Consider the following 19,051-nt stretch of genomic DNA (forward strand, 5'->3'; position numbering starts at 1 on the left):
TTTTTTTGATTCCATATATATATGTTAGCATACGGTATTTGTTTTTGTCTTTCTGACTTACGTCACTCTGTATGACAGACTCTAGGTCCATCCACCTCACTACAAATAACTCAATTTCGTTTCTTTTTATGGCTGAGTAATATTCCATTGTATATATGTGGCACATCATCTTTATCCATTTATCTGTCGATGGACACTTAGGTTGGTTCCATGTCCTGGCTATTGTAAATAGTGCTGCAGTGAACATTGTGGTACATGACTCTTTTTGAATTATGATTTTCTCAGGATATATGCCCAGTAGTGGGATTGCTGGGTCATGTGGTAGTTCTATTTTTAGTTTTTTAAGGAACCTCCATACTGTTCTCCATAGTGGCTGTATCAATTTACATTCCCACCAACAGTGCAAGAGGGTTCCCTTTTCTCCACACCCTCTCCAGTATTTATTGTTTGTAGATTTTTTGATGATGGCCATTCTGACCAGTGTGAAGTGATACCTCATTTTAGTTTGGATTTGCATTTCTCTAATTATTAGTGACGTTGAGCATCCTTTCATGTGTTTGTTGGCATTCTGCATATCTTTGGAGAAATGTCTATTTAGGTCTTCTGCCCATTTTTGGATTGGGTTGTTTGTTTTTTTGATATTGAGCTGCATGAGCTGCTTGTATATTTTGGAGGTTAATCCTTTGTCAGCTGTTTCATTTGCAAATACTTTCTTCCATTCTGAAGGTTATCTTTTCGTCTAGTTTCTGGTTTCCTTTGCTGTGCAAAAGGTTTTAAGTTTCATTAGGTCCCATTCATTTTTGTTTTTATCTCCATTTCTCTAGGTGGTGGGTCAAAAAGGATCTTGCTGTGATTTATGTCATAGAGTGTTCTGCCTATGTTTTCCTCTAAGAGTTTTATAGTATCTGGCCTTACATTTAGATCTTTAATCCATTTTGAGTTTATTTTTGTGTATGGTGTTAGGGAGTGTTCTAATTTCATTCTTTTCATGTAGCTGTCCAGTTTTCCCAGCACCACTTATTTAAGAGGCTGTCTTTTCTCTATTGCATATTCTTGCCTCCTTTATTAAAGATAAGGTGACCATATGTGCGTGGGTTTTTCTCAGGGCTTTCTATCCTGTTCCACTGATCTATATTTCTGTTTTTGTGCCAGTACCATACTGTCCTGATTACTGTAGCTTTGTAGTATAGTCTGAAGTCAGGGAGCCTGATTCCTCCAGCTCCATTTTTCTTTCTTAATATTGCTTTGGCTATTCGGGGTCTTTTGTGTTTCCACACAAATTGTGAAACTTTTTGTTCTAGTTCTGTGAAAAATGCCATTGGTAGTTTGATAGGGATTGCGTTGAATCTGTAGATTGCTTTGGGTAGTAGAGTCATTTTCACAATGTTGATTCTTCCAATCCAGGAACATGGTCTATCTCTCCATCTCTTTGTATCATCTTTAATTTCTTTCATCAGTGCCTTACAGTTTTCTGCATACAGGTCGTTTGTCTCCTCAGGTAGGTTTATTCCTAGGTATTTTTTTCTTTTTGTTGCAATGGTAAATGGGAGTGTTTCCTTAATTTCTCTTTCAGATTTTTCATCATTAGTGTACAGGAATGCAAGAAATTTGTGTGCATTAATTTTGTATCCTGCTGCTTTACCAAATACATTGATTAGCTCTAGTAGTTTTCTGGTAGCATCTTTAGGATTCTCTATGTATAGTATCATGTCATCTGCAAGCAGTGACAGCTTTACTTCTTTTCTGATTTGGATTCCTTTTATTTCTTTTTGTTCTCTGATTGCTGTGACTAAAACCTCCAAAACTATGTTGAATAATAGTGGTGAGAGTGGACATCCTTGTCTTGTTCCTGATCTTAGTGGAAATGGTTTCAGTTTTTCACCATTGAGAACGATGTTGGCTGTGGGTTTGTCATATATGGCCTTTATTATGTTGAGATAAGTTCCCTCTATGCCTACTTTCTGGAGGGCTTTTATCATAAATGGGTGTTGAATTTTGTCAAAAGGTTTTTCTGCATCTATTGAGATTATCATATGGTTTTTATCCTTCAATTTGTTAATATGGTATATCACATTGATTGATTTGCGTATATTGAAGAATCCTTGCATTCCTGGGATAAACCCCACTTGATCATGGTGTATGATCCTTTTAATGTGCTGCTGGATTCATTTTGCTAGTATTTTGCTGAGGATTTTTGCATCTATGTTCATCAGTGATACTGGCCTGTAGTTTTCTTTTTTTGTAACATCTTTGTCTGGACATTTTGGTATCAGAGTGATGGTGGCCTCATAGAATGAGTTTGGGAGTATTCCACCCTCTGCTATATTTTGGAAGAGTTTGAGAAGTATAGGTGTTAGCTCTTCTCTAAATGTTTGATAGAATTCGCCTGTGAAGCCATCTGGTCCTGGACTTTTGTTTGTTGGAAGATTTTTAATCACAGTTTCAATTTCAGTGCTTGTGATTGGTCTGTTCATGTTTTCTATTTCTTCCTAGTTCAGTCTTGGAAGGTTGTACTTTTCTAAGAATTTGCCTATTTCTTCCAGGTTGTCCATTTTATTGGCATAGAGTTGCTTGTAGTAATCTCTCATGATCCTTTGTATTTCTGCAGTGTCAGTTGTTACTTCTCCTTTTTCATTTCTAATTCTGTTGATTTGAGTCTTCTCCCTTTTTTTCTTGATGAGTCTGGCTAATGGTTTATCAATTTTTTTTATCTTCTCAAAGAACCAGCTTTTAGTTTTATTGATCTTTGCTATCGTTTCCTTCATTTCTTTTTCATGTATTTCTGATCTGATCTTTATGATTTCTTTCCTTCTGCTAACTTTGGGGTTTTTTTGTTCTTCTTTCTCTAATTGCTTTAGGTGTAAGGTTAGATTATTTGAGATTTTTCTTGTTTATTGAGGTAGGATTGTATTGCTATAAACTTCCCTCTTAGAACTGCTTTTGCTGCATTGCATAGGTTTTGGGTCATCGTGTTTTCATTGTCATTTGTTTCTAGGTGTTTTTTTAATTTCCTCTTTGATTTCTTCAGTGATTTCTTGGTTATTTAGTAGCATATTGTTTAGCCTCCATGTGTTTGTATTTTTTACAGTTTTTTTCCTGTAACTGATATCTAGTCGCATAGCATTGTGGTCAGAAAAGGTACTTGATACATTTTCAATTTTCTTAAATTTAAAGGCTTGATTTGTAACCCAAGGTATGATCTATCCTGGAGAATCTTCTGTGAACACTTGAGAAGAAAGTGTATTCTGTTGTTTTTGGATGGAATGTCCTATAAATATCAGTTAAGTCCATCTTGTTTAATGTATCATTAAAAGCTTGTTTCCTTATTTATTTTCATTTTGGATGATCTGTCCATTGGTGAAAATGGGGTGTTAAAGTCCCCTACTATTATTGTGTTACTGTCGATTTCCCCTTTTATGGCTGTTAGCATTTGCCTTATGTATTGAGGTGCTTCTATGTTGGGTGCATAAATATTTACAACTGTTATATACTCTTGGTCTGAACCCTTGATCATTATGTAGTATCCTTCTTCATCTCTTGTAATAGTCTTTATTTTAAAGTCTATTTTGTCTGATATGAGAATTGCTACTCCAACTTTGTTTTGATTTCCATTTGCATGGAATATCTTTTTCCATCCCCTCACTTTCAGTCTGTATGTGTCCCTAGGTCTGAAATGGGTCTCTTGCAGACAGCATATATATGGGTCTTGTTTTTGTATCCATTCAGCCAGTCTATGTCTTTTGGTGGGAGCATTTAATCCATTTACATTTAAGGTAATTATCCATATGTATGGTCCTATTACCATTTTCTTAATTGTTTTGGGTTTGTTATTGTAGGCCTTTTCCTTCTCTTGTGTTTCCTGCCTAGAGAATTTCCTTTAGCATTTGTTGTAAAGCTGGTTTGGTGGTGCTGAATTCTCTTAGCTTTTGCTTGTCTGTAAAGGTTTTAATTTCTCCTTCGAATCTGGTTGAGATCCTTGCTGGGTAGAGTAATCTTCATTGTAGGTTTTTCCCTTTCATCACCTCAAATGTGTCCTGCCACTCCCTTCTGGCTTGCAGAGTATCTGCTGAAAGATCAGCTGTTAACCTTATGGGAATTTCTTTGTATGTTATTTGTTGCTTTTCCCTTGCTGCTTTTTTTAAAAATAAATTTATTTATTTTGGGCTGCGTTGGGTCTTCGTTGCTGTGCGCAGGCTTTCTCTAGTTGCGGTGAGCAGGGGCTACTCTTTGTTGCAGTGCGCGGGCTTCTCATTGTGGTGGCTTCTGTTGTTGCGGAGCATGGGCTCTAGGCACGCGGACTTCAGTAGCTTGGCTTGAAGACTCTAGAGCGCAGGCTCAGTAGTTTTGGTGCACGGGCTTAGTTGCTCTGCAGCATGTGAGATCTTCCTGGACCAGGGCTCGAACCCGTGTCTCCTGCATTGGCAGGGGGATTCTTAACCACTACACCACCAGAGAAGCCCTCCCTTGCTTCTTTTAATATTTTTTCTTTGTATTTAATTTTTGATAGTTTGATTAATATGTGTCTTGGTGTGTTTCTCCTTGGATTTATCCTGTATGGGACTCTCTGTTCTTCCCTGGACTTGATAGACTCTCTCCTTTCCCATATTAGGGAAATTTTCAATTATAATCTCTTCAAATATTTTCTCAGTCCCTTTCTTTTTCTCTTCTTCTTCTGGGACCCCTATAATTCGAATGTTGGTGCATTTAATGTTGTCCCAGAGGTCTCCGACATTTTCCTCAATTCTTTTCATTCTTTTTTCTTTATTCTGCTCTGTGGTAGTTATTTCCACTATTTTATCTTCCAGGTCACTTATTTGTTCTTCTGCCTCCATTATTCTGCTATTGACTCCTTCTAGAGAATTTTTAATTTCATTTATTGTGTTGTTTGTCATTGTTTGTTTGCTCTTTAGTTCTTCTAGGTTCTTGTTAAACGTTTCTTGTATTTTCTCCATTCTAGTTCCAGGATTTTGGATCATCTTTACTATCATTATTCTCAATTCTTTTCCAGGTTGACTGCCTATTTCCTCTTCATTTGTTTGGTCTGGTGGGTTTTTACCTTGCTCCTTCATCTGCTGCATATTTCTCTGTCTTCTCATTTTGCTTAACTTACAGTGTTTGGGGTGTCCTTTTCACAGGCTGCAGGTTCGTAGTTCCTATTATTTTTGGTGTCTGTGCCCAGTGGGTAAGGTTGGTTCAGTGGCTTGTGTAGGCTTCCTGGTCGGGGGGACTGGTGCCTGTGGTCTGGTGGATGAGGCTGGATCTTGTCTTTCTGGTGGGCAGGATCGCATCCGGTGGTACGTTTTGGGGTGTCTGTGAACTTAGTATGATTTTAGACAGCCTCTCTGCTAATGGGTGGGGTTGTTTTCCTGTCTTGCTTGTTGTTTGTCTTGGTGTATCCAGCACTGGAGCTTGCTGATCATTGAATGGAGCTGGGTCTTAGCTTTGAGACAGAGATCTCTGGGAGAGCTCTCGCTGATTGATATTATGTGGGGCCAGGAGGTCTCTGGTGATCCAGTGTCCTGAATTCGCCTCTCCCACCTCAGAGGCTCTGGCCTGACACCTGGCTGGAGCACCAAGACCCTTTTGGGAAGTCTGAGGTCTTCTGCCAGCATTCAGTAGGTGTTCTGTAGGAGTTGTTCCACATGTAGATGTATTTTTGATGTATTTGTGGGGTGGAAGGTGGATCTCCACATCTTACTCCTCCTCCATCTTGAAGGTCCCTCCTAACTTTTTAAAAATTGCTTAAAGGAACAATCTTAAGTTTGCAGAAATTTGGCGTCTTCCTCATTTCCTATTATCCACCAAGTAAAACTTTTCTTCCAAAGTTTCATTCTGTAGTATTGATCTGGCTGTGTTTTTTGACTTTCAGGTATGTGCAAGAGGGGAAATAATCAGGGTGAAAGTTCTGGGCATACTGGCTATGATCGATGAAGGGGAAACCGACTGGAAAGTCATTGCCATTAACGTGGATGATCCTGATGCAGCCAATTATAATGGTAAGAAATATTTGTAGGGTCTGAAGTCTTTATACCTAAATCTTACCCAGCACCAAACTTAACCTGTAATGACAGAGTTGTAAGCCCATGCCTTCAAACTGTTAAAGAATGGAGGAGCAAAACATTTAACAAAGCATTGTTATTTCTACTACTGAACTTCTGTGGTTAACTAAGTAAACTTTCTCCTTCATTCCAGGAAAGAACAAATCTGGTAGTTTGTATATCCTGTTTTCTTCTTTCCTTCCCCACATGCTAACACTTAGTTGCTCTATTTATTTATTTTTAAAAATTTGAAAACTGAGATATAATCCACATGCCATAAAATTCACCATTTTAAAGTGTACAGTTCTGTGGGTTTTGATACATACACTAGTCTGTTAACCATCACCACTATCTAATTCCAGAACATTTTCACCACTCTGACAGGAAGCCCCATATCCATTAGCAGTCACCCCCTATCCCCACATCGCTCAGTCCCTGACGACTACCAGTCTATTGTCTGTCTTTATGGATTTTCCTATTCTGAAAATTTCACACAAATGGGGTCACATGATATCCGGCTTCTTTCAGCTAGCATACTGGTTTCAAGGTTCATCCACATTGTAACATGTATCAGTACTTCATTCCCTTTTTTTTTTGGTGGTGAAATTAACATAACATAAAATTCACCATTTGAACTATTTTAAAGTGTACAGTTCAGTGGCATTTAGTACATTCACAGTGTTGTGCAACTCACCACTCATCTCATTCTAGAACATTTACATCACCCCAAAGACAAACTCTGTACCTTTTAGTAGTCACTCCCTGTTCCCTCCTCCTCCCAGGACCCGACAACCACTAATCTGCTTTCTGTGTCCATGAATTTGCCTATTCTGGATATTTCATATACATGGAATTGTAAAATATGTGGCCTTTTTGTGTCAGGTTTCTTTTACTTAGCATAAGGTTTTCTAGGTTCATCCATGTTGTAGCATGTATCAGTACTCATTTTTTTAATGGCTGAGTTATATTCTATTATATAGATATATATCACATTTTGTTTGTCCATTCATCTGTTGATGGACATTTGGGTTGTTTTTGGCTATTAGGAATAATGCAGCTGCTATGAACATTCCTGTACAAGTTTTTGTGTGGACGTGTGTTTTTAATCCTCTTGGGTGTATATACCTAGGAGTGGAGTTCCTGAGTCATATGGTAACTCTTATGTTTAGCCTCTTGAGAAACTGCCAAACTTTTTTCCAAAGCGGCTGCACCATCTTACAGTCCTGCCAGCAGTGCATAATGTTCCGATTTTTCTACTTCTTTGCCAGCACTAGTTGTTATTTATCTTTTTAAATTATAACCCTTCTAGTGGGGTGTGTCTTTTTATTTTTGAGTTATAAGAGTACTTACATGTTTTGGATACTAAACCTTTATCAGATATATGATTTGTCTGTATTTTCTTACATTTTGTGGATTTGTCCTTTCATTTTCTTTTTTTTTTTTTTTTTTTTTTTTGCGGCACGTGGGCCTCTCACTGTTGTGGCCTCTCCCGTTGCGGAGTACAGGCTCAGCGGCCATGGCTCACGGGCCCAGCCGCCCCGCGGCACGCGGGATCCTCCCGGACCGGGGCACGAACCCGTGTCCCCTGCATCGGCAGGCGGACTCTCAACCTCTGCGCCACCAGGGAAGCCCTGTCCTTTCGTTTTCTTAATGGTATCCTTTGAAGCACTCAAGTTTTTCGTTTTGATGTAGTCTATTCTTTTATTGCTTGTGCTTTTGGTATCATTATCTAAGAAACCATTGCCTAATCCAAGGTCACAAAGACTTAGTTATGTTTCCTTCTAAGAATTTTATAAATATAGCACTTACATTATTTCTTTCTGCTGTTTTACAGAGTACGATCTCATATATATTTAAATATATGCAAATTATATGTAAACTCATTTAAAAAGGACTCAACGCCAACCTTTAATAGTACATTGGGAAGAAAGATGAAAAGAGTCTGACTTTTTGTTTCAAATACTTCTGTATTGACTAAATTTTGTACGATGAGAATGCATTCCGACATTTAGCTCTGATTCTAAATGTAGGAATGTGTGTCCATTTTCAGATGTGCTATTTACACAAGAGTGCACATGCTAAATAGCATGCTTTGGCCACAGTTAATGAAGCCACGCCATCATTACATCAGCACAATTTTCTGGGTGTCATTTCCCTGCAGTAGAGGTTATTAGGACCCTAAAATTTTCTCTGGGGGGCTGGCCCCATGATGCAAGCAGTATGCAGCTTTCCTTAAATGTCAGCCTAAGGCAATGTCCATCATCAGTTATAACTGGAAGAGTATTAGGTAGAACTAACTAAGAGTAGAACTCTTGACAAGCCACAACTTTGGGAGGGATACACACAGAGCCATGGAAGAGGATGGCCTACGCAGTAAAGCAACCAAGTTGACCATGTTGATCCCCTTTGTTATTGTGAGCCCACGACAGCCAGTGACCCTTCTGCCTCAATTGTGGGCATCAGGAAATTGAGCATTTTATGCACATGGTTGCATGCTGGTTAGAGGCTGAATCCAGGGAACAGCACAGAACTGGTGCTGTCTTTGGTAGGATCTTTTTTTTTTTTAATTTATTTTATTCTGAAATTCAGTGACTTTTTGGGGGGGTATTTTTATATTTTAATCCTGGGGGGTTTTTTTGTTTGGTTTTTTTTTTGCCATGTGGTTTGTGAGATCTTAGTTCCCTGACCAGGGAGTGAACCCGGGCCCTTGGCAATGAAAGCACGGAGTCCTAACCACTGGACTGCCAGGGAAGTCCTTGTCTTTGGTAGTATCTTTTTTTTTTTTTTTGGGGGGGGTTTTTTTTTTTTTTTTGCGGTATGCGGGCCTCTCACTGTTGTGGCCTCTCCCGTTGCGGAGCACAGGCTCCGGACGCACAGGCTCAGTGGCCATGGCTCACGGGCCCAGCCGCTCCGCGGCATGTGGGATCTTCCCAGACTGGGGCACGAACCTGTGTCCCCTGCATCGGCAGGCGGACTCTCAACCACTGCGCCACCAGGGAAGCCCTCTTTGGTAGTATCTTGATGTGGCATCAGGAGGCAGTTCAGGGAGCTCTGCAGACCACTGGCTTTGTCTGTACGTGTATAATGTACAACTGGAGGAACAAAAATTGACTGAGTTCTTTTCTCCTACTTTTTTCCTCTGGGTCTGGTGTTCACAGTTCCCTAGTCAGGATGCAGCATACCTTTCAATACCTGGTTCACAGTCAGTGAGTTAATCAACTGTTATATTTTTCCTTGCTGCAATGTAATACAAAAATATGTTTGATCTTTGTCTCCAGTTCCTGGCAAGGAACTCCTAAAACACTGGGACTTTCCTGAGTAACGAGTGTCATTTTTATTCATAATGAGCCCCTTTCATCACCCCTGAGTTTATGCTAATAAGGTGACTTACGGTGGGGCCCCTAGCTAGCCTCAGACCAGTTCAGTCAACAGAAAAACTGAATGATTAGAGGGTGGGAACCCCCAGCCCCAACCACTGACCTCTGGGATCGGGAGGGGAGGCTCCATAAAAAGTCTGGAGTCACGAGATGTAGAGCACTTGTAAGTTGGTGAACACACTGAATTGCTGGGAGGGTGGCACGCCTCCCCACCAGAGGGCATGGAAACTATGCACCCCGCATACTGTGCCCTATGCATCTCCTCCATTGGACTGTTCCTGAGTTGTATCCTTTATACTAAACCAGTAAACATAGCACAGTGTTTTCTTGAGTTTTGTGAGTCTTTCTAGCAAATTATCAAACCTGAGGAGAGAGTTGTAGGGAACTCTGATTTATAGCTGTTGGTCAGAAGTATGGGTGGCCTTGGACTTGGCGATCAGCGTCTGAAGTGGGATCAGTCTTGTGGAACTGAACCCTCTGACTGTGGGACTTGATGCTAACTCCAGTTAGATAGTGTCATAATTGAATTGTCGGACACCCAGTTGGTATTCCTAAGGAATAGAACTGGATGGAAAATTTGTTGGAAGATACCCTACACTTGTATTTTGGATTTCTGGATTTTCAAACTATTTCTGTATCAGATGATACGTTTTATATGAATTCTAAGTTCCTTGAAATTTATCAGTGTTTAAACATTTCCCAGTTCAGTTTGTAACCTTTCCATACTTTTAGTGGTACCCTGATAATAAAATGCGTGGTATTCTTTAACTATGTAGATTATAAACTGGGCTTAAGCAAAGTTATTTTATAGAAATATAAATAAGCTGTTGTTGAATGTATTCCTCCTTCCAATTACAATTTTCCTGGTGGATTTTTTTTTTTTTTTGCACATGTATCTAATATTTGTTTGCATGGAGAAGCAGTTCAGTCATTTAAACTTGAGTTTGATGACATTGAGGCTAGGCACTGTTAATGGCTGTACAGAAACTTTTAAAAGTTTTTTACACAGGACACTTTTTTTTGTTGGCCAGAACTAAAGTATTGTGATACTGAATGCCTATACTGTAGAGTGAGAAAAGCCTATTCACATTTAATATGTAACCTATCAATGAATATGTATAATGCATTTTTCTTGTCTTTTTGTGTGTAATTGGGGTGTGATCCTCGAATACAGCCTCAACCTGTCTTTTGGTATCTTCTGTCCATCTCTTAGAAGTTTATGTACACCTGCCGAACTATTCTCATTATGTAGCTGCCAGTTATTTCTCCCTTCTCTTATCTAGTAGGAGTTACTATGGTACTGATTGTTCTCTTAGTATACTTAATGTCAGAGCTATTTTAAGATACTAGATGATTTCCTTTTATTTATTTATTTAATTTATTTTTGGCTGCGTTGGGTCTTAGTTGCTTCGCGGGCTTTCTCTAGTTGAGGCGAGCAGGGGCTACTCTTCGCTGCAGTGCCCAGGCTTCTCACTGTGGTGGCTTCTCTTGTTGCGGAGCATGGGCTCTAGGCGCGCAGGCTTCAGTAGTTGTGGTGCAAGGGCTCAGTAGTTGTGGTGCAAGGGCTCAGTAGTTGTGGCTCAAGGGCTCTAGGGCGCAGGCTCAGTAGTTGTGGCGCATGGGCTTAGTTGCTCTGTGGCATGTGGGATCTTCCCAGGTCAGGGCTCAAACCTGTGTCCCCTGCACTGGCAGGTGGATTCTTAACCACTGCGCCACCAGGGAAGCCCCGATGATTTCCTTTTAATGTGTGTATGTGTTCTCTTCTCAACAAGGTGTTAGCTCTAACGTTGTCTTGAAAGTTTTTGATAATCCATCCCGTAGCTCTTTCAAAGTACGCACTTGATATTTTTATTGAATGCATAAATAATTACATACACATCTTGCAATCTGAGAAGAGAATCTTATTCTCTTCTTAGATATTAATGATGTCAAGCGGCTGAAACCTGGCTACCTGGAAGCTACTGTGGACTGGTTTAGAAGGTACAAGGTTCCTGATGGAAAACCTGAGAACCAGTTTGCTTTCGACGCAGAATTTAAAGATAAGGTAATGTGTCACTCAGAACTGTAGCTTTAGGCCTATTTGTATTGAGACTTATAATTTAACCATATTGTTACCATCTAAAGACAATATCGTCATAAAACAGATGTCTAAAGACACACGACAGGCTTGATGTTGATTTATTCATTTAAATGATTTCTTCCATTTTTGATAGAAAGAAGTGATTCAAAAGAGACTAAGTTATCAGGCTTTGGGAAAATATCGAGAATAAGAAAAGAACACGTTTCTATTATTCTAACGTATATCTCTTCAAATTATAGGACTTTGCAATTGATATTATTAAAAGCACTCATGACTATTGGAGAGCATTAGTGACTAAGAAAACTGATGGAAAAGGAATCAGTTGGTAAGCATTAACTCTTTTCTGCATGTTTAACACACAAAGCAGACTAGCTTACTCCAGAGGTTTTAATTACCTTAACATACTCCACCGTTACATTCACTTAGGGAAAGACACTGGTTTTGTCAATGCTTATTAAGTCAGTAGGAAGTGTAGACTGAAAGAAAAACTACACAACGGGAAGGTTGTGAGTTAAGTTTTATTCGAGGACTGTAGCCGGGAAGATAGCCTCTCAGATAGCTCTGAGGAACTGCTCTGGAGAGATAAGGGAGGAGCCAGGATATATATGAACTTTTTTGCCGGGAAAACATGTAGTCAAGCATAAAAAGATTACTGCTATTCATAAAGAAGAGACCTCTCGAGTTAATGATTTTAGTGTTTTTCTATGTATGGGAAGAGGCAAGAATCTGGGGTCATGTGAAATTTTTTCTTAGAAATGCATGTTAACTATCTAGGGGCCAATATACCCAAATGTTTCCTGGTTTTCTCCATCCTGAATTCCCCTCAGGGCTCACTGTCCGTGGGTGACTGTAGTGGCTAATGGCTTGATCCTTGTAGAACTGGAATGGCAGGCAACATTTTTTTTCTTTACAGAAGGTAACTATATAAACAACTGAAAAATGCCACAAGATACTCTCTGAATAAGTACAAACTAAAACTATAAAGGGCGCAGTGAGATCAGAGCTTTGTAAGGCTAATCGGGAAAACCTGCCTAGCAACAGGGTGCTCAGAATGGGATGGGTATAATCAGGTTGAGTTCAAGGGTTGGTGTTCTCTGATGTGAATATGTAAGGTTCATTACAACTAAACCAGGATCTACTATGCACACTGAATTAACTACTACTACTACTAATAGCTAATATGACTGAGCAGTTAATATTTGCCAAGCCTGCAACACAGATGCAGGGAGATTAAACTTAACCAAAGTCATACCACAGTAAGCATTTTGGAGTTAGGACTCGCATCCAAGTCTGTCTGGCCCCAGATCATTTTTAGTACAGTACTTCCTCTTTTAAAGCTTATAAAAGAATGCCCACCATTACCACTTAACTAGTGTTGTTCTGGAAATACTAGTTGATGAAGTAAATAAGAGAAAGAAGATGCAGGAATATTGGAAAAGGGGGAGCAAATTGTTGCAGATGATATGATTGTGTACCCAGAAAACCCTAGAAAAAAGAGCTCAGCAAGGTGAATAATTACAAAATGAGTATATATGTACATTGCTAGCTTTCTATATGAAGTGTAACAGAAACTATAATGGAGGAAAAGATCTCATGTAGAATAGTATTTAAAAACAAAACACGGGGCTTCCCTGGTGGCGCAGTGGTTGAGAGTCCGCCTGCCAATGCAGGGGACATGGGTTCGTGCCCCGGTCCGGGAGGATCCCACATGCCGCGGAGCGGCTGGGCCCGTGAGCCATGTCCGGAGCCTGTGCTCCGCAACGGGAGAGGCCACAACGGTGAGAGGCCCGCGTACAGAAAAAAAAAAAAAAAAAAAAAAAAAAAAAAAAAAACACAGTATAAATAAGAAACCCGAAGGACCCAGAAGAAGAAAAGTTTGACTCTACTGAGAAATATAAAAGATGTTAAATAGAAAGGTATATATTCATGAATAACATTCAGTTTCATCTAGAAAAAATCTGCATCTCAGAATAACAAGGGAAGTTCTGAAAAAAGTAAGGGTAGTGGTGGTGAGGAAGAGTGTTAATTATTTTGGTACTGTTTAGTAATATTGTTTTACTAAGAATTTGGTACTGAAGAAGAAAGTCAAATTATTCAGTTCTGTTAGAGTTTGATAGACCTAAAGTAGATCTAAAGATGTATGGGAATTCAATTTATAATAAAGAAGATGTTTTAAATGAGTGGTTTGGACCAACCACTGTTTAGGAAGAAAATAAGACTAGATCTCTATCTCACTCCTTACATTCCTTACGCCAGATATACACACTGGCAACCACCCTCATGGCTGTGGCCGTTTCATTTTGGAAAGGTGCTGTAACCAGGCAGGTGCTCCACAAGTGCCCTGTGCAAGCAACCCAGCACCAGTGTTCTTACCTCCAACTACTTTATATCCACATGTTAACTGGGTGCTGGCTGCAAACTAGGGTTTGTAACCCTAGTCTTACATCAGCATTTAATTACAGACAGATAAATTGTAATGTGAGAAAATTCTAGAAAAAGTATAGGTGAATTTATTCATTAGCTTGTAATAGGGAAGACCTTTCCAAACAGAAGACAAACTCAAAATCCATAAAAGAAAGATTTACTTGTGGTATTATTTTTTTATGTATCAGGAGACAATTTTTCCCAGTTTCTGCTTAAACAACACATGACAGAGGGCTAAATTCCTTAATTTATAAATAGCTTATTCTAATTGATAAGAAAAAGAATAATTCAATAGAAGGAGAGGAACAGATAAAAAAAGAAAATTTACAGATAAGAAGATGTACAGTCTCATTTTATAATTTTTTTTAATAAATTCTTTCAGGATTTGTTTATTTCATTCGTAGTGGAATTAGTTTATTCTTTTTTTTTTTTTTTTTTGGCCGTGTTGGGTCTTTGTTGCTGTGCGTGGGCTTTTCTAGTTGTGGCGAGCGGGGGCTACTCTTCGTTGCGGTGCGCAGGCTTTCCATTGAGGTGGCTTCTCTTGTTGCAGAGCATGGGCTCTAGGCGTGCGGGCTTCAGCAGTTGCAGCACGCGGGCTCAGTAGGTGCAGCACGTGGGCTCTAGAGTGCAGGCTCAGTAGTTGTAGCACGTGGGCTTAGTTGCTCCGCAGCATGTGGGATCTTCCCAGACCAGAGATTGAACCTGTGTCTGCTGCATTGGCAGGCGGATTCTTAACCATTGTGCCACCAGGGAAGTCCTCATTTTATAATTTAAAATGCAGCTCAGAAAGATAGTGTTATCCCCCAGTAGCTTTGCAAAATTTTAAAAAATTAAATGATAGCTGGGATGGCAAGAATATCTATATCTATCTATCTGTCTATCTATCTATCTATCTATCTGTCTATATGGTTGGTGAGAGTTTAAATGGGTACAACCTTTGTGAAGGGCAATTTGACAATATTCAGCCCAAAATTTTTAATGCATGTATTTCTTTGTAGAACCACTACTAGGAATGTATCCTATAGATATAGTCCCAAAAGATTTATGTATAAGGATGTTCATTGCAGTGTCATTTATAATAGCAAAAAGTTAGAAACAACCAAAATGTAATGGTTAAGCACATCCATATAATAGAACAGTATATGTCACAGAAAAAAAAAGTTCTCTCTATGTTGATAAGGAAAGACAACCAAAATATATTAAGTGAGAAAAGCAAAGTCCATAGTAGTATATTTAGTATGATCTCATTTATGCAAGGTGAGATACACACACACACCCCAGCATCTGTTTATATTTAAATTTTTTTTTCTGGAGGGAAACAAGAGCTATAGATAATGATTGCCTTTGGAGACAACCATTTGGAGATGGGAGGGAGAGAGGCTTTCAATTTGTGACTTTCTGAATTTTCTAACTATATATGTGTATTACTTTTTTTTATACATGTCAGTTTATCTGGGTAGTAAGATTTTTTTCTGATTATGAGAAAATCCTAATGTCAAAATAATTCTCAGGAATCTTCTGTTCTGTAAGTCAGAATAATGTCCTGTAAAATGCAAACATTGTCTCTCCACAAACAAGAAAAACTGAGCACACTTACACATTTGTGTGAAAATGTACAATCATGAGACTTTGCTTTTAATAACTTCTCTATTTTGTGGTGTCCTATTATTTCTATGGAAATGGGCTTAATGCATGTTAAGTGGCAGGTAACTGAAGATATTTATTTTTCATTTTAATAGAATATTTCTGATCATACCCATGTTATAATAATACACAATAATTTAATACATAGGAAATTTTGAACTATAGTTAACCAAAAAAAGTTTTTAAAAAATCATTTTAATCACAGTTTTCCCATAGATACTCTTATTAACATTTAGAGTTTTTTCTTTTTACAGTCCTTTGTGTATAAGTATAATATTTTCAAAAATAATTAGGATCATATTGTATATAAAATTTGTTTTATGGTTTAAAAAAGTTAACACTATAAGCATTTCTCATGTCATTAAGAATATAATGCTTTCCTACTATATAACATTCCATCTGTGTAATATTCCATCTCATGGATAAATCATTTTTAATCATCCCTGTTGTTGGACATTTTGGTTACTTCCAAGTTTTCACTCTTACCAGTAGTGAAATCGTGTATGTTGAACATCTTTGTACATCATAGTTTAAATCTCTGAGTTCTGAGGTGTGGAATTTATCCATCAAAGAGTATGTGCTTTTTAAAAGGTTTTAGAAGGTTTTAGACACATTTGTTTGTTTGTTTTTTAATTTTTGTCTCTTACTTTTTCTTTTTTTATTTTGTTGTGGACACATTTTACCAGATTATTTTTCAGGAATATTGAACCAGGTGTTACTCCTGCCAGGAGTGTCTATCTCAGATGTCAACACTGACAGAAACTGGATTTTTTTGTTTTTTGTTTTTTTCATTTTATCTAATTAGGAAAGATATGTTTGTCATTTTCATTTGCATCTTAGCTCTTTCATTGAGAATTACACTGCATTCAATCACATACTTTAAAATCTGAACTTGTTAAGGGATTTGAGTAAAATTGACCACAAGAATAGCTGTATATTAAATAATTAGAATATTTAATATAGGTGAGAAAGCTTTCAACTAAGCCAGACTTGAATCTCATCTGGCCTACCACCTTCATCTTGTTATTTTTAACAAGAGAGAGTTTTAATAAGAGAGAAGTTTTTGTTACTGTGACTCATGACAATTTTCCTTTGTTCAATAGCATGAATACCACAGTGTTTGAGAGCCCCTTCCAGTGTGATCCTGATGCTGCCAAAGCCATTGTGGAAGCTGTAAGTAAAGGTTTCCTTGAAAAAGAACACGCCTGGTGGCCAAAAAATGGGGTGTTGAATGGGGAGGGAAAGTACCTTCAATAAATATTTGAGGATGTCCTGTACACATATTACAATGTAAGATCTTGAAATTACAAACCATAAATACAAGTAGACATTTGACTGAGGGGAAACCTGAGGAGGGTCCTAGCCAACACTATATTGGGCAGATAACAAAGTAGGACAATTTGTAAAAATCAAAATGACTCCAGAATGTTCTAAGTAACCCAAGTGCCTGAGTACTTATCATAAGCCATTTTTCACAAAAGTACCAATGGGAACTTATTTGACTTGGTCATAGCAAGGAATGAGAAAGTTACCAAATTTCAGGTACCATTGCAGGAGTGGTTTATAGTCCTAGAGGAGAATTTCATGTGAGGAAGTAAACTGTCCATCAAAGAAATTATTTTGTTTTTGTATTATTTTTAATGATCTGATTTGTATTAACCTAAAGACTGAAGATTGTCTAAAATTATTCCCATTTACAATATTAAATAAGGAAAACAAATGAAAATGAGGTCTGACTTTACAGCCTTGTAAACAGGGTAATACAAGGGAAAAGGACAATTTAATGATGAAGCCAATACATTTAGATTTATTTTATTTATATATGAATTTTGACAAAGTTGAGATGAATAAGATAAATTGGAAGGGATAAGCCATTGGTTAACAATCATAACTCTTCAATGAGAACATTCTGCCTACATTTTATATATATGTGTGTATATATAAAACCTTTATATATACATATGTTGGTTTTTTAATTCTTTATTTCAAAAAGCAGGTTTTTTTAAATTGGAGTATAGTTGCTTTACAATGTTGTGTTAGTTTCTGCTGTAACAAATTTATTTTTATTTATTCTCCTGTATGTCATTAAAAGGTAAGAGGTTTGAATTTGTTAGCATTTCTTAGCAGTAGAGCAAGCTCTGCATTGTTACTATCTATTGTAAATTATTTTTAGGACCTAAAAATTGGGATAGTTGTCTTCTGTTTAGATTCCTTTTAATTTTTGTATCAGTATACTTTTTTAGCTTATTCTTTTTCTGGGATTAGACTAATACATTTTAACATTTTATTTTAGTTACCACCACATGAACCTGCCTGCACAATACCAACAGATGGTAAGATCTGTATCTAGTAAAATTACGTTCAACATTATGCATATGTGTGGAAAATTACATCTGTATCTATAGATACGTCTTACATACCACATACATACAGAGAAAGAGAAGGACAGGGAGAAGAAGCTTTTTAGAGTTCTGTAGCATATGTGGGAAGAAAAATGGCTGTACCTACCACATTTAGGGCCACCGCTGTGACAGCATGACCATGACCCACTGTTCTCGGAGTTCCTGGTAGATGCCTTGTGGAGGTTGGAGCAGGCTGGGCTCTTCGTCCCCATCTGGCCCCAGGCTGCTTCACCCAGGAAACAGTTCTTTCCACCTTTAGATGTTAGAATTCTCTGTAAGGTTCTTCTTGTGAGAATTGCATGTCCATAGTATCAGCATCAAGAGTAAAGCAGCCCAAAAGAAAACACTGGTAAATTACCTGTTTTTGCTGTAGTGAAGCTTTGCATGTACGTAGGTTTGTTTTAATGTAATCCATAGGAGGATACATTAAAGCAAATATATTATTCATTGTTATATGTTGGGTATAATTTTGATTCCTAACAGGGATTCTAATTTTTTCTTTTCCCTGACTACAGTGGATAAGTGGTTCCATCACCAGAAAAACTAAGGAAATTTCTCTGGAATACAAGCTGATACTGCTGCATCCTTTTCGTCTGAAAGCATTAGATGCAAAAGTAGTAACTTTTCCAAGCTTTAAATTTATAGAACTAATCAATCAAATTCTGCTGTGACCAATCCAATATATCCATACTGTTATCCATCTAAAAGCATCTTTCATATCAACTAAGATAACTTTTAGTTCCTGCTTAAATATCAAGACAGTTGTAGTTTGGAAGTCATCTGTGAATAAATGTCCAAGATAAGTACGTATTGGATGTATATGTTTGCCATGTGTTAGGAAATAAAATTATTTTATTGAAACTTGGTTTATGATATTTTTATTTTAATCTGAAGCCTAACACTACCAAGCAGGCTTGGGTGCTGTTTGGTATTTGTTTTCTGTGAATGATCTTATAATTCACTTTTATTTATTAGACTAAAACTGACTTTATTTGTAGGCACCTGAAAATGAAATCCCTTATATTTACAGCAGTCTTGATACTATACTCTTACCTAATTCCTATCATCCCATTGTGAGCCATCAGC

At 37.8% G+C, this 19,051-nt stretch overlaps 1 protein-coding gene and 1 long non-coding RNA gene across 2 annotated transcripts in view; one reads left to right on the top strand and one right to left on the bottom strand.

The window, feature by feature from the left end:
- The window catches only part of PPA1 (inorganic pyrophosphatase 1), a 37,982-nt gene extending 19,156 nt beyond the window's left edge, over positions 1-18,826 (top strand). Inside the window, exons 6-11 of the mRNA XM_060034861.1 lie at positions 5,870-5,996; positions 11,332-11,459; positions 11,735-11,820; positions 16,667-16,736; positions 17,857-17,896; positions 18,481-18,826. Coding sequence (XP_059890844.1) covers positions 5,870-5,996; positions 11,332-11,459; positions 11,735-11,820; positions 16,667-16,736; positions 17,857-17,896; positions 18,481-18,512 — 483 coding nt within the window. The 3' untranslated portion in view covers positions 18,513-18,826. The remainder of the gene's footprint in view (positions 1-5,869; positions 5,997-11,331; positions 11,460-11,734; positions 11,821-16,666; positions 16,737-17,856; positions 17,897-18,480) is intronic.
- The window catches only part of LOC132439963 (uncharacterized), a 44,045-nt gene that overhangs the window by 11,646 nt on the left and 13,348 nt on the right, over positions 1-19,051 (bottom strand). The gene's annotated exons all lie outside the window — the stretch shown is intronic.

This window comes from Delphinus delphis, chromosome 16 (assembly GCF_949987515.2).
Source record: "Delphinus delphis chromosome 16, mDelDel1.2, whole genome shotgun sequence".
Classification (NCBI taxonomy): Eukaryota; Metazoa; Chordata; class Mammalia; order Artiodactyla; family Delphinidae; genus Delphinus; species Delphinus delphis.